This window comes from Pyxicephalus adspersus, chromosome 3, assembly GCF_032062135.1.
Source record: "Pyxicephalus adspersus chromosome 3, UCB_Pads_2.0, whole genome shotgun sequence".
Taxonomy (NCBI): Eukaryota; Metazoa; Chordata; class Amphibia; order Anura; family Pyxicephalidae; genus Pyxicephalus; species Pyxicephalus adspersus.
The window spans coordinates 23,110,864-23,125,978 of NC_092860.1; the positions used below are offsets into that span (position 1 = coordinate 23,110,864).

The following is a 15,115-nucleotide window of genomic DNA, read 5'->3' on the forward strand; positions in this document are numbered from 1 at the left end:
AAAAAAAAAAAAAGACAAAGGAAAAAGCAAGGTAGACAACACCCTTATATTTGCACATCTTTATGCGCACAGCTGCTACAAATTCTCTTGTAATTGGGGCGTGCGCAGTCCGTGAAAGTTTTTTTTCTTGTTTTTTCTTTTTTTTTTTTTTTCTTTTTACAGTTGGACATTCCATAATCATTTCTTGATATGATCCTTTACATTTGTACACCAGTGAACAGCTATCTAATAAAAAATAAATTAACAAAGTCGAGGAGAAGGCTTTAATGTTAGTTATTTATTAAATGTGTGTGTGTTTAGTGTAACTTAAACTTTTATTGTTTTTACAGGTTATCCCACAATGAAAGGATTTCCACGGCTGCATTCATGTCATGAGCACAGCTGTGGGACTACTGACTTGCTGAACAAAGGGAATCCCTGATGGTGTTTGAGCTGTCATCAGGGTATCCCCTGTTCATCGTTCATCCATTCAGAATGCTAGGTGAATGGGAACAAGTCTCCCTGTTCAAGTCTAGTGCTCTGTGATTGGCTGAGCAGAGGGAAACCCTGATGACTGCTCAAGCGTACACTAAACTAAGTTACACTAAAGACACACATTTAATAAATAACTTTACCATTAAAGCCTCCTCTTATTTTTTTACACAGTTTTTCCCTTTCAGGGAATGAGTAAGGGCTTTTATGTACCCCTGTACCCATTCCCCAGGGTGAAGTGTCGGAGATCTGTGAGTCTCAAGATTCCAAAGTCCTGCTAAAAACGCTTAAAGAAGCCCCGATTGTTTTCAATGGTAGCTTTCTTTAAAAGCTTACAATTGCTTGTAAAAGTGCCTAAAAATGCATATTAACGTGGCAGAAAAACGTTTACATGCGTTTTTAAAACAGTTCATGTAGACAAAGCCTAAATATTAAAAGAAATATATATTTCTAAATATATATTTTTATATTGTATTTATTTGTTTATCATAGATATCCGTGTGTGTGTGTGTGTGTGTGTGTATATATATATATCTATCTAATCTATCCAAATAAGAACGTGGGTGGATGATCTAGTTCGCTGGCAAAAGCGAGGTCTCACCTTCCAGAGTTCTTAGGGATTTATCACCAGGCGGATCCTCGGGTCAGGCATCATAAGCGTTTAGGTATGCACCTATGTAATTAAAATCATGAAATCAGTCAAATCTTTCTGAACCTGGAAATATTAGGTCATTTAAAAATATGCTTTTTTCTAAGCTAATATATGTTTGAAAGATTTGAACACATCATACGCTAAGTGGAAGATGTGTGCCCTTTGAAAGAATGAAGTTTTAGGGAAAGATTGACTTAATGTAAGCTCCCTTGTGTCAAGCTCCCAGGGATTGGCGCCTCGAAGCGCACGATCATTTCAGTTGATAAATGTCGGGAAAATATGCCAGCGTATTCCCAACAGATGAAATTTGGTTGATAAATAGGTTAGAGGGGTCAGATTTCGGATCGCGAATACGCGTGCACGAACTTCCGATTTTACTTGATGAATCAGCCTCACTGACTTTATACAATTGCATCTTCTATTGTGAGCAATAGGCAGGGGTATGACGAGTTGTGCATCCACTCACCCTTCAGTAACACTGTGTATTACCACTTTTATAAGTTTTTTTTTATTTATAGAACAGTATTTTGTAGTTGCAATATATCATGAATTAATATGTTTGTAAACATGGTGGTGTTGTGGTATTGTGTTTTGTTCTATTATTGGTTTAACCTATGTATGTGGGCTTTAGGTTGCTTTGGGGTATGTGGGCTTTAGCTGTGGCACTATATCTTTTGCATAATGATGGCAAATTATTTTTACACTTTGGCTTACATGACTTTCACATGTGGTGTGTTTTTTTTTGTTTTTTTTTTTTTTTTTCCCCCATAGGTCTTCTCCGTGTCCGAATGTGAAACATAGTGATGAGTGGGGTGACCCTAGTAAGTGTGAAAGTGGAGATTCATGCCAGTACTGTCACACAAGAACAGAGCAACAATTTCATCCAGAGGTAAAAACGCCAATCTTTCATCAGTTTATCTTACTTATGGGGCTATGGTGTGTACCACTTCTAACATTCCATTTCACCTCTTGCATAGATTTACAAATCTACAAAGTGCAACGATATGCAACAGTTTGGAACCTGTCCACGTGGGCCGTTTTGTGCCTTTGCACATCCTGAACGTATGTTCTTTTTTTTCACACGTAATGTGCAACTTGTACTCTGTATTGAAAATCAATAACTAAACCTAATGGTGTATCCAAAAGAAAAAAAACATTTCTTGAGATTGAAGTTTGTAAGTGTTAGAAGCCCCACCATGTTTATGTTGTTCTGGAGGGGAGGTAGTACTGGAATTTTCAGGAGGATAGTGTTAGTCTCATATTTTTGTGGAATGCGAGTGTTGTAGCAAGGATTTTAAGTGGCAGGTTTACTTGAATTCACTGCACGCTTGTATCGATCAATGAGGAGCATAGTAATGAATTGTCTGTGCTTTTTTTGTAATAGATCTACTTTAATACCCAGAGTAGCAGTTTCAATATATCCTGGCTCAGTGATACAACTGTCTTTTAGGCAGTGTGCACGTGCCGTCGTGTTTCAGTTGCATTCTAATTCTAAAGTAGTAAAACTGAATCCAATCTGCTCCATTGTAAGAGGCATCATCAGAACTTGTGTGTTGCTGGTGAAGATAAGGTAATTGACCTTACAACTTTCTTTTGATATAATCCCTTTACTTGCACACTGTAAGCTCTGAAGATGTCAGTTTGCCCCAGACTCAATTATCTGTTTTTTAATATTTGATCTTCTTGCTTAATTCTGTAACATTCTTGTTGTAGACTCTCTCCTATGTGATGACCTACAATCTCATTCAGCTGTGTCAAGCCCTACGCAGACAGGACCTATCATGTATATGCCTTCGGCTGCTGGCGACTCTGTTCCTGTGAGCCCATCTAGCCCCCATGCACCAGACTTTAGCAGTGTATGTTGTTGCTCAATAAATTTTGTGTTTCAATATAAAAGCCATGTGCTTTTTTGCAGTTGTAATTCCGTTTTGTGGTCTATAATAATATTTTTGTATGTATGTACCTTGCCAAATAGCTAAGATATTAGGTCATTACTGGTGGTTAAAAAAAAAAAGCACAAAATGGCTAATTTTTATTGCATTTTTTCAGTGTCAGTTAAATACTTGCTCCCTGTGATTTTCCTCTTTGCAGGTATGGAGTACGATGAGCCACCTTTCCACCAATCCATCACCAGCATCAGTAAGTAGTCTTTTTTTTCCTTCCGGCTTGAAATTGGGAAATCTATGATGAGGCTATACATAGGGGAAGTTAAGCTTATTTTGCATTTTATTCAACTATGCCCTTGATTAATGAGGGTTGCTTTGTTGTTGGTGTGCTATGCTTTTTAAAACTACCCTATTGACAGACTGTTTATTACAACAAGAATTTTCCATTAGTTTATAGAAATAATAAAATAGAAGTAGTGAAAGCAGGGTTTTTTTTAGGCAAAAATGCATTGTATTAAATCATCAAACGAATATACAATCAATAATGAATGAAGATCATAGTCATATACATACAAGAGAAAGCATTCCCAATAAATTTGTCATGGGGATGATGCTTGTCATCTAGACATAAACGACTAGGAAAGCTCCATAAGTAGAAAGCTGTCTCAATCCCGACACATTTCACCCATAGGCTTCTCCAGGGGATATAATGAGAGCATAATATAGTTGTTGGATGAAACAGAGCTCCTCTCTCTGCTTGTGAACATAGACGCCTCTGAGTCTCCCAGCAATCTGTAAAGTGGTCATTTATAACCCAAAAGGATCATTCAATTGTTACTGAAACATTAAATCCGCATGAGTATTCCTTTTCCTCTTCAGTAGAAATGTTTCATCCAACAACTAAATTACGCTCTCACTATATCCCCCCCCCCCCATAAGCGAAACGCATCTGAATTGAGACATGGTCTTCATTCATTATTGATTATATGTTCGTTTGATGATTTAATACAATCATCTTTTTGCCTAAAAAAACAGCTTTCTCTACTTCTTCTATTTTATTATTTCCATTTACTTTGGGGTTGGCAATTAATCAACACACAATGGAGGAAGGGTGTCACTCTTTAATCACTCTTCATAAGATTATATGTGCATTTCAAATCTTTTGGCATATTTACCCTCTCTGTTTCTGTGAAAGGAGCACACCTAGAGGAAGTAAACCCAAAAACGACCTAAAACATAAGAAAAATTTTATTAGCCTTCAGTACCGCAGGCCAGTCGATCCGTCCGGAGGCTTATTCCGAGTCCCACGTCGTCCTGGCACCCGTCTTGTTCTTCCAGGTTCCTCTTCCTACATCACCTGTTGCAGGCGTGAGATCGACGATTTCTTTCCCTCTTGGCGGGGGTAGTGCTGCACCCTTTTTTTTTTTTTTTTTTTTTTTTTAAAAAAAAAAAAAAAAAAAGGTGTTGCACTTAGAAAAAAAAAAACACAAACAGAATTTTTACCCTTTTATGTAAAGTGAAATTTCTGAGTTTAGGTACACTTTAGGTCCTATGGAGTGACTGCTCCAAGACTGACATCACATGCATGATGGGATGCCCAACATCAGTCTTAGGATGTCAATATGAGGGATATTTTTACAAATAAATAACTTGCCTACAGTACTATACCTGCACTGTAAGCCTGTAGGAAGATTTTTTTTTTTTTGTTGTTGAAATTGATTGACTAGAAATAATGTCATGCTTATTCTAGATTAGAGATTTATGAAGCCCTCAAATAGAGCCCGCACTCTGAACAACAATACAGCAATGGCAGTTTTAGTATTATTTTCTTCACAAGTACCTATAAACTTAAGTTACCCATGAAGTTACTTTGTTTTCATTTTGAGCAGCAGGTTTAAAAAGTATTGCTGTTGTCTGATAGATACTATGTGCCAGCGTTGGAAGCCCCACTCATCAGAGCGGCTCTCCTTCGGCATCCCTCGGGAAGCCACACAACCTGGATAGCCTTGGTTTTCATGGTGAGCTCTCAGGCAGCTACAAAAAAGCCCCAGGGTGTGAGAGGGAAGACTCAACAGGGACAGACTATGTTAAGAGCTATAAAATCCAGGTCAGTATGTCTGTTATCTGTCTTTCTCATTATGTACCCTTGTGCCAATGCCTACTGTTTTGTATTGTGACTACAGTGGTTCATTTATGTGCAGCAGCTGTTTCTAGAACTGTGTGCCTCAGCAGTATTAGTAGGGTAGTATTGTCACCTCACACTCTCCCTATTTGTTTTGCAAAGGCAAAGTTAAAACCACACCCGAATGAACATAGAAGTCAAGATCAATCTCTTCTACAGTCAAAGCAGGTAATAATTGGGATGGCACTTATATTCTAGTGACCGTAGTGTGTGTGTGTATTTGTAAAATGTCTTGTTATTGTTTGTACTGAACGAATTAGCATTCCAGATTTGTAATACAGTTTTGTAGATGTCCATAGGGTTTTATATCTGGGATATGTTTATTTCCCTAGTGGTTAGACCTGGTTGGACCTATGTCTTTTTTCAACCTGACTTACTATTTAACTAGGTAGATGTGGGTATTATTTTAGGTAAAGAAAACACACATATTCTGCACTTACAGGTTTAAACGTATGTTTACTGGCCTATTCACAAGAACTATGCATGATATAAAAAGGAAATTATGCTTAGTTGTGACAACATGGTAAAGGCTTTAAAAATATAGTGTGTGACTAACAAAATGAGCCCTAGGGTTACAAAGTATTGTTATTTAAGTGAAATGGGTTCAAATATAATATGTTTTTTTATGTACATCACTGAATTCCTCCACACCTGTGAAAATTTATTTTTAATATGGAATATTGAAAAATTACTATATAAAGTGAATATATTTGTTTTGATTTTTTTTACATCAAGATTTGTATTTCTTGCGGCCCTTTGGTAAATCTATCCATCATTACGATATTTATTCTAGGATGACTTATACCAGTGGTCCGCAAGAAAATTTTGGTGGTCTGCGGCTCTGGCCATTGCACCCCCCGGGGGGGGCGCACTGGCCAGAGCCGCGGACCATGTCTCCCGTATGCATCGCAGGCTCAGGGAGGTGGGCCGGTTAGAGCCCACCCACTCTTCCATCGCAGGCACAGACCGCAGTCTGTAAATTTAGTGTTCTGTGAGGTCCGAAAGGTTGGGTACCACCGACTAATACCATAGATGTAACATATCTTTTACTGGCCGTTAGGTGGCGCTATGTACTTTGTACTACACTGTACTAACAGCAAATATTAAAATCACAGGATGAAGTAAAAGGACTCTTAATCAGTGATAAGTTCTGTAAAGCTAGCAATACATAAATCAAATCTGACTTGGATATAAATGTTGCAGGTGGAGGAAAAATGTTTGTTACAGGTAAATTTATCCTGTCCTGGGAGAAATATGTGAATATACTGGTCTGTCCTAAAAATGGGAGCTGCCTAGCTTTCCTTCTACACTTTACGTTGAACAGATACCTTTATTTTGCCTACTAAGTAGAGGTCACAGTGTTTGTGTAAAGATCCCACCTCTTTCCACTGATATTATTAGCCTTTCCAATAATCCCTGATTATTGTCACTGGGACAAAATACTTAGTAGTTCCTTCCGGCTAGGGGAGCATATGACCTCCTCCTATTACTCAGACCTAACAATCTATCTCTCCTTTTGTTACTCAATTCATCACCTTAGCGCAAAGATAACCTGGTATTTCTGGGAATTGCAGGAAAAGACTCCCCTTACCCAAAAGTGACTGTAGGTAATTCTCCCAGGCCCTTCTAAATGGAAAGGGAGACAATCCCCAACCCCTTTTCATCAGATCTACTGGCCTGCACAAAGCTTCATTTTCTTCCAACAGAGAACTAAAAAGGTCATTATGTAGTGCCAGGCAACAGGGGCATCAATGTAAAAACCTGTCTTACCTTGCATGGGTTGTTTTAAGGCTGCAGAAGGTTCACTTTCAAAAAATAAATTGTGCTGTGTGTAGTAATCTGTAACACAGCATTCTTACATATTTATCATCATTACAGGATGCGTTAGGAATTATGCCAATGGGGAGCCCGCTGACCTCAAGTATTTCTTCAAGTATCACTTCAAGTCTAGCTGCAACTCCTCCCAGCCCTGCAGCCATAAGTGGTGTTCCTGGTATGAATGCAAATGCTCTCCCCTTCTACCCAACCAGTGACACAGTAGAATCTGTCATAGGTAAGATCTATGTTGCCTTTTTTTTAGAACTGAACGACCTTGTCTCCCCACCATCACCACTGGTAACTTGCATGACTATTCTAATTTAAAACATCTGTTCTACATTCCATCTCAGTAGGTCCAAGGCATCCGTTTCTTGGTGATGCTTGTCCCATTTTAGCCCTGGTCATACACAAACACACTTACATTTTCTGTGTTGGGACTTTTTAGGAGCTGTGTACTCCGTAGCCAATGCTAGTAAATACAGATATCAAATTCTTGTCGCTGAAAACGATCATGGGTTACATCACAGACTTAGAAGCCATCACTGGGTACCAGGAGTCGGCAAAAATGTGCAAACTCAAACTTCACAACCCGCTTTTCCAGCAACTCTGGAACAGCACTTCAAGTTCTATGGGGAGGCAGCGGACAGGTAGAGAAGGCACTTTGCTGTGCCTCCCTGAGCAAAAATGACAGCAATCATCCTAATTGGTCATTCAGCAATTCACCACGGTCAATACACACACCAGGTTTTTTTCCCAGGTGATCACGATTGCTTGCCTCAGGCAACAGTTTTAACAAATATACTTAGCTTTAGTTTTTACCGACTCTAGTATTTAGTTTCTGTCTGTTCCCTTCTGATTTGTATATTACTGATTTTACCTGCGTTGGCTTCTATTCTTTTTTGTTTATCTGATTGTTTATTCTTCACATCTGATCCTGCGTGTCTGTCTGTTGCTGGCAGTCTTTTGATTTCCTGTCTGTCCCTATCTCTGTATACAGCAGTCCTTATTTTTCTATCTATGTTTCCCCAAGTTACAGTTTTCTTCATGCTGTTTTTTTTTCTTTCAGAATCTGCATTGGATGACCTTGATTTAAATGATTTTGGTGTTGCTGCTTTAGAGAAGTCCTATGATAATAATGCAGTTGCCACACCTGGAGTTGCAATGATAGGTAAATGATCACAATGCATTATTTCCTCTATTAGTTATATCACTGTAACAGTTGTTCAAAGCTGACTCACTGCATTTTAAGTGGCTTTATTTTCTATTTTAATCATGTAAATGACAACTTCAGCCTAAAAGTGGGTAAAGTTCGTATCCTCAAATTCTTTTTTTTTTTTTCTTTATTGATGTTTTTCCCAAATGGGGCATGTAGTGGTCTTCCTGTGTCAGTGACTGTGATCACTGACAAGGCAGGACCAGGTCCATTCCAGGTTTGCTAGATCACCCAATTTCACCAAATGATAGTCTATCTTCTCCAGTCTTGGCCAGCTTTGATCAGGCCCAAACTGTCCAAAAAGGTGTGAGAAGTCATATATTAAAGCTTCATTTATTTTCTCCCAGTACATTTAACGCTCCAAAATTAAAAAGCAGGATTATACAATTTTAGCTTTCCTTTACGTTACAGCCTTGCCCTGGTACTACTACAGATTTTGGGAGTCAGTATAAGCCCCCATCTGTTGATTTTTATTTTTTATTTTTTCCCCTTTTTTTTATACATGCACAATAATGTGTTCTTTATTAATGCAGGTGGCAGCCAAATGCAGAGCTCTGCTCCTGTAAACATCCCTGGATCTATTAGCAGCTCAGCTTCTTTCCATTCAACATCTCCATCTTCACCTGTCGGCATCTCCTCACACTTTATGCACCAGGCTCCTGGAGCACACAGCCAATCAGATAACACCTTTCTCAGTACATCAGCCACACATAGTTCACTTGGTAAGTAATTGCAAGCAATTGTGTTTTAAGTAACTTTTTCTATTATGAATATGTTCATGGTCAAAGTTTACCTTGTTTCTCTTGTTTTGGTTTATATGTGTCTAGGTTTAAATGGCATGAACAACAGTATATGGGAAAATTTTGTACCAGGCAGCTATTCCCCTGGAACGTCACCTGCATACCCCTCTGGAGCAGATTCAGCTGAGGTTGTTAAATTGCGTCAGGAACTGGACGATGCCAATAAAACTATTAAAGCATGGGAGGAGTCATGGAAACAAGCCAAACAGGTAAGCCGTGATTTACAATGATTTTATAGTTGCCTTACTCTTGGAACTTTCAAAGTAATTTTAAGGAAGTGTAGAAAAAATGAAATTCCATGAACTTTCAAAGTAATTTTAAGGAAGTGTAGAAAAAATGAAATTCCATTTTTTTTTTTTTATGAACATATTGATTGACATTTCTTGGGTTTCAGCTTTAGGCCATTTTTGAGTAATGTGCAGCTTTAAAGCCTTCCTTTTATTGGTTCATTCTCTCTTTTTCTCTCTCATCAGCTCTGTGAAGCCTGGAAAAAGGAGGCAGAGGAAGCCAACGAACGGACAAAAGCAGCTAGGGCGGAATGTGAACTGGCACGGGAGCAGCGAGATGCCCTAGAGCAACAAGTAAAGAAACTGCAGGAAGATCATGAACGATATTCCAGAACACAAGATTCTCCGTTAATCAACTCTGTTTCTTCATTTGAAAATCTCTCTTTATCCACGTTAAAAAGCATTCAGACACATCTACATACCAACTTGGAAAAGGTTGAAAAGGTCAGGATAAGTCAGTGTGTGCATGCAAGCAAAAACAATCTGTTATAATACTTACTCATTCAAACAATGAGCCCATATCTGCATTAAAGCAAACCCGTCATCATCTAAAGAAAACTAAAATCATTTGTCCCGAAAAATTAGGACTTTTTTTACCTACCTGCCCTGCTGCCTGGGCACAAATTTTCCCTGGCATGATGAGATAATGTTGGCTGAAAAATCAATTTTTAAGTATGTTTTGTGCTGTAATTCTGTTTGAAGTAGAATTTTCCCAGTTTTGCTAAGGCAGCTTTTAGCAAATATTTTTTTATGGCCTCCTAACACTCTGCAGTTTAAATGTAAAACATTCTATGTTAGCAAAGACTAATAATAATAACTAAAAATAATATTGATGGAATGTTTTTTTCCCATTAGAGAACCTTTTTTTTATTGCTTTGACATGAGTTTCAACTAGGCACAACCTGGTACCTTTTTGTAGAGGAGTTCTACTAAAAGGTAAACATTTCGTCCTTACAAAAAGAGGTCAGATTTTCAGGACTGATGCATAACACCAGAGACATTCTGTAGAATAAGATTTGAATTCTTACTATATCAGTGGGCAGGGAGTCAAATCTCTTATCACTTAAAGCTACAAGCACCACTGCTATCCTATACTTCCGGGTTCACCTTTCTTGGGTTAAATGCTTGGTGTATGTTAGGTGGATATCCTTACTCTTAGCTAAATCATTGTGGATAAAGACCTCCAAAACAGTTTCATACCAACTTTGAATAAATTACACATTTTATTATGTTAGGTCAAGTCCTTTTTAACAACTGAATCGAACTTATATTTTTTCAAACTTTAGTCTCCAGACTGTTGCTTCTCTGTAAAGTATTTATGTACATGATGACTATATTTGATTATTACTTATATAGACTCTTCTTAGTAGTATTTGATAAGTGGTAGTGCCTTACTGTTTTCTACCTAGTTGTTGCAGTCTACTTGTCAGGTCTGACAAATTTTATTTCTGCAGATGTTATTCAGGGAAGCTGAGAGTTTTAGTTACCAAAGACTGCAGCTGAATAACTTTTTGGCCCATTTAGCATATGAAATAGCCAGAACTAATATAGAAAAAGAAAGAAAAAAGGCATTGGAAGGAATAAAAGTAAAAGGTAAAAGAAATACAGTAATGTATTTAAGTTAAACTGCTAAATACACTGATGAAATATAAGGAAGAACCAGATTGCAAAAATTATTTGTATTTCTGTTCAAACAACCCTAAAGTAACCCCTATCATAAACGGCACAACCAAGTGGATGATATTACTTACAGCTCATAAATATAGTGGTGTCTTATCACATCACTGGATTTTTGGTATACACATACAGAATACCCAGTTCTACCCTATTAATCTTCCATTCTGAGCTTTGCTGTTCAAGGGATTGCAAAAGTCTGATACCAATTCAAAAATCCTGGTACTTACACATTCAGTTCAAAAATTAAATAATGATTTTAAAAGAACAAAGATCTGCACTCGTGTGTCTTTTATATCTTTCCGAGTTCAGATTTTCTTGAAAATGCATTATAGTTTACAGTGTTCTTCCCAGCCCCTTTTAGCTGGACGCACCACCTGGCACTTTTCAGTTACCTCCCAGTTGTTTTTTGGGTGGTTACTGAAGAGTTGGGTCAAAATACAGGGCACTTTCCGGCTGAATAAAATTTCTGAGCTGAACACTGGTCTCTATAAACACTGTCGCTGAGTTCTGTATCTTTCTGTCTAACCTCTTTTCTAGTACCTTTTATATAGCCACAGTGTGAGGTGATGTCAAAGTACACCTGTGTGGGGAAACTCCTATACCTTTCATCCATTCTGCATTGCAGGTTCAGACATTGCTATCATTTCTAGATCCCTAATGATGCCAACTACCCCAAATCTAATAGGATTGTGCTACAGCACAGTGTGTTAGTTTACTTCTGAGATTTGGACTACTTGGCATTCTATGAAATCTCACCAGATGGTGATGTCATAGTGTAATTTATTTATTTATTTGGGGGGGCGGGGGGCATTTTGTCTTTACTTTATTTTTTGGGTGAAAGTTGTGTTTTGGTTTTTGTTATGACCAAATCTTGATGTCTGTTTTTTTTTACAGGTAGAGTGCCAACATGGCGTCCTTTGCGAATTATGCGCTACTGAGGATGAAGACTGTTCTAATTGTCAGCTTAATATATCACCTGTTCTGCAGCCATGACCTATGTAAGCCTGACTTCCAGGCTCCTCAAGACTCCTTTTTATATATTGCTATGAATTGATATATATTCATACAACGGAATCCTAGTGAAGCTGAGCACTTTTACATAAAATAAAAAAAAAAAAAGTTCATTCCTTTGGAACTTGCCACAAAGCCTCAGAATTTTTCTTTCTCTGAGAGACTCTGTATTATATGATTTCTAAAACTTCCTCCTTGGGGAAATCTGCCCATATGACATATTTGGCATAGCGATATGCAAGAAATGTCTTCTATGTTGCTAAATTTTATCGGGACCAAATATTATCCATTTTCCCACCTACAGGCTGCATCTTGATGAGCTTTCCAAAAATTTCAGAAATGAGTCTGAAGTTGGTCATCATTGTGACGTGCTGATTAAGGAACATAACCCATCCATGAAAGATAACAAAGACATTTGCTGTGAGAGGGTTGTTTTTAATTACAATCATGGTTGTTGATAACTTACCTGGGACCAGGTTTGGGTACAGCAAGCAACAATGTTCTGCTTAAGCTCCTCCCTCATTAGATTGTCTGAAGATTTGTGTGTCATGTAATATCTGGAATAGCAGCATTCTAGTGTAGGATATTTAATACAGTTCTCTTGTCTCACTGTGTTAAAGTTATCCTATAAAGGAAATTAGATTGTTCATTCATGCAAGTTATCATTTCAGTATTGAGTGTCCCTAAAGGATTTTTCATTTGCATTATTAGCTTTGCAATTTCTTGTGGACAGAGGTATCGGGACAATAAAATCTCTCCTCATTAATGACAAAGGTTTTGGGTAAGACCAAGCCTAAAAATGAAGTTCAAATACTCAAGAGTATTGCAAGCTGCCTGGGTAAGTCTGTACATTAACAGAAACTTATCTTTTCAGTGTTGACATTCTTATTAAAAATGTTTTGGTTATACAAAGCTGTAAAATAAGTCCTGAGTTTCTATACTATAAAAAAATAGTCCTGCAGTTTAAGTATTGCATGGATAAGTCCATACATTAACAAAGGATACTGACAAAAGATGTGTGTCTTTTGTTTCTATCACATGTAAAGAGCTTGTGAATAGGAACCTAACAAGTTCTTTTGAGCCTTGTAGTTCTGCAGTTGTTTAAATTGTCTATTAGAACAAGTTGTTAATAAATGTCCAATCCATCTCACTATAAGTTGATTACCTGCGATCATTGCTTACGCGTGCAGTACAGAACAGTCCTGATATGTGAAAACAGAAAAGTTAAAGGTATTTTCACATTCTTTCAGTTTTCCGCTGTTTTTTGAAATGCGTTTTTTAGAAGACAAGCTTTTACTTTTGGCGGCACCTTAATTTTTTTTTCTAGTTTTGTATATCTATCCCCAATATGCAGACATAGGTCTTGAGCGACAGGGAGACGGAGGTTCTTTCATGTAGGTGACATTCAATCCATTCTTTTATTTTAAGTAAGTTAAAAGAGGGTTCTTTGAAACCAATTGCATTTCTCCCACAATTTTACCATTATGATATTTCACGTTTCCTACCTTACTAGTGTGAAAACACCAGTCTGGTGCATTCATGATTTTGGTCTAAAATTATTGTGGAGTAAAAATGGGCCTAAAGTTAACATGTGGCTGGGCTATGGACAATAAAGCAAATGTTTTTAATCAGCAGTAAATGATCCTTAAATCTGGTCCTCTGTGTAAAAATGGATCTTCAAATTTCACAACATACTCTGAAATCAGATCTCTGTGTTACTAAACCGCTTACAACAACTGCTGTATGTTCACATTAAAAGAATGGCATGGTATAAATTCCTTGCTGCCAGAAATAGTAAGGGAAAATGACCGTCGGAGCCTCTGAGGAATTGTTCTACAGCTCCCGCAGTGCTAGACATTAATGAGGGCTTGTTTAAAGCTCATTTACTTGCCTGGTTAGAATTTATAAAAATGTATATGTACACCTTGATGTTCCAATCCAATCTGGTACCAATTAATTTCTCAAATCATGTTCTCTATTTATTTACTTAATTACTCCAGATTCATAAAAAATCTCCCAGTTTGCCAACTGATGTAGCAGAATCAAATGTAAGCTTTTAAAAGCATTAGATCTTATGGTATATTGCCAGCAGTGTTTTACAGGCATTTGTTGTCTCTGAATCCAGGAAAAATGAGAATGTACTGCACTAAAAAAAAGCATAATAAAAACTCACTGCACTGTCCTTTTCTGATGTCCCTTTATAGCAATGTTCAGCCTCTTTTCTGTTTCTAAAACTAGGTCCTTAATGTTTTTTTTTTTTTCTTTTTTTTTTACGCCCAATTGGGCATGGCCAGAAAAAGGTTGTATCAAAATTTTCACATGTGAAGTCCCCTTTTTTATATATTAATAAAAATGTATGTGAAATGAATCAGCCTTTTTTGAAAACATTAAAAATAAAATGTTCTGATTCTGTTCTAAATATCAGATGTTTCTTTTTTTGTTTATAGTTAATTTCTGTGTATATGTTCAGAAAAATATAGGTATAATGCTTCGCATTGTGAGTAGAAAATTCATTTACCATACCTGCATTACAGTTTTAGCTTCTAAAGCCCTTGTATAATATACATTTTTTTTTTAACCTTAATCATCCTTCAGCTGTCTACTGAAGATTTCACAAAAAACACGCATATGGATAACTCCTGCAACCATAATTGTAGTGTTCTAGAGGGATTGATAAAAACTTTTCTATATCACTGCTAGACATAGTGGTCTCTTCAGTTGATATTATTCAGAGCAGATGTCCTCTGTACGTACTGCATTCCAACTTTGCTGGGCTACAGATTGCGGGGATATTCTGGAAGTGACCTTTGAGCAATAAAGAGCTTATGCTCCTAACCTTTTAAAAGTGCTGACATCTGCAACCTTGATAGAATTTATATATCTAAAAGTTATTCTGCTGCCTACAGGAGGATTGGACACCGACAAACAGCATGGTTTAGTTTTTGGGTTTTTTTTGTTTTTTTGCTAGTGGGAGGAAAGATTTCTTTAGATTAGCTTTGCTATGCAAATTACTTTTATTCTTACACTATTTTATCTTTTTCACAATTATTGCAGCAGTTGGTCTATCCAGCAGTCATCGTCGTTGACGATGTAGATGTAGAATGTTGTATCTGGACAA

At 37.2% G+C, this 15,115-nt stretch overlaps 1 protein-coding gene across 2 annotated transcripts in view; it reads left to right on the top strand.

Moving 5' to 3' along the window:
• Positions 1–14,416, top strand: part of UNK (unk zinc finger) — a 37,184-nt gene extending 22,768 nt beyond the window's left edge. For both annotated transcript variants that reach the window (XM_072403904.1, XM_072403905.1), the window contains 12 exons: positions 1,895–2,012; positions 2,101–2,185; positions 2,837–2,979; positions 3,215–3,262; positions 4,931–5,116; positions 5,294–5,359; positions 7,070–7,244; positions 8,076–8,177; positions 8,756–8,944; positions 9,050–9,231; positions 9,496–9,753; positions 11,881–14,416. In XM_072403904.1, the coding sequence (XP_072260005.1) occupies positions 1,895–2,012; positions 2,101–2,185; positions 2,837–2,979; positions 3,215–3,262; positions 4,931–5,116; positions 5,294–5,359; positions 7,070–7,244; positions 8,076–8,177; positions 8,756–8,944; positions 9,050–9,231; positions 9,496–9,753; positions 11,881–11,979 (1,651 nt within the window). In that variant the 3' untranslated portion in view covers positions 11,980–14,416. The remainder of the gene's footprint in view (positions 1–1,894; positions 2,013–2,100; positions 2,186–2,836; positions 2,980–3,214; positions 3,263–4,930; positions 5,117–5,293; positions 5,360–7,069; positions 7,245–8,075; positions 8,178–8,755; positions 8,945–9,049; positions 9,232–9,495; positions 9,754–11,880) is intronic.
• Positions 14,417–15,115: the final 699 nt, after the last annotated feature.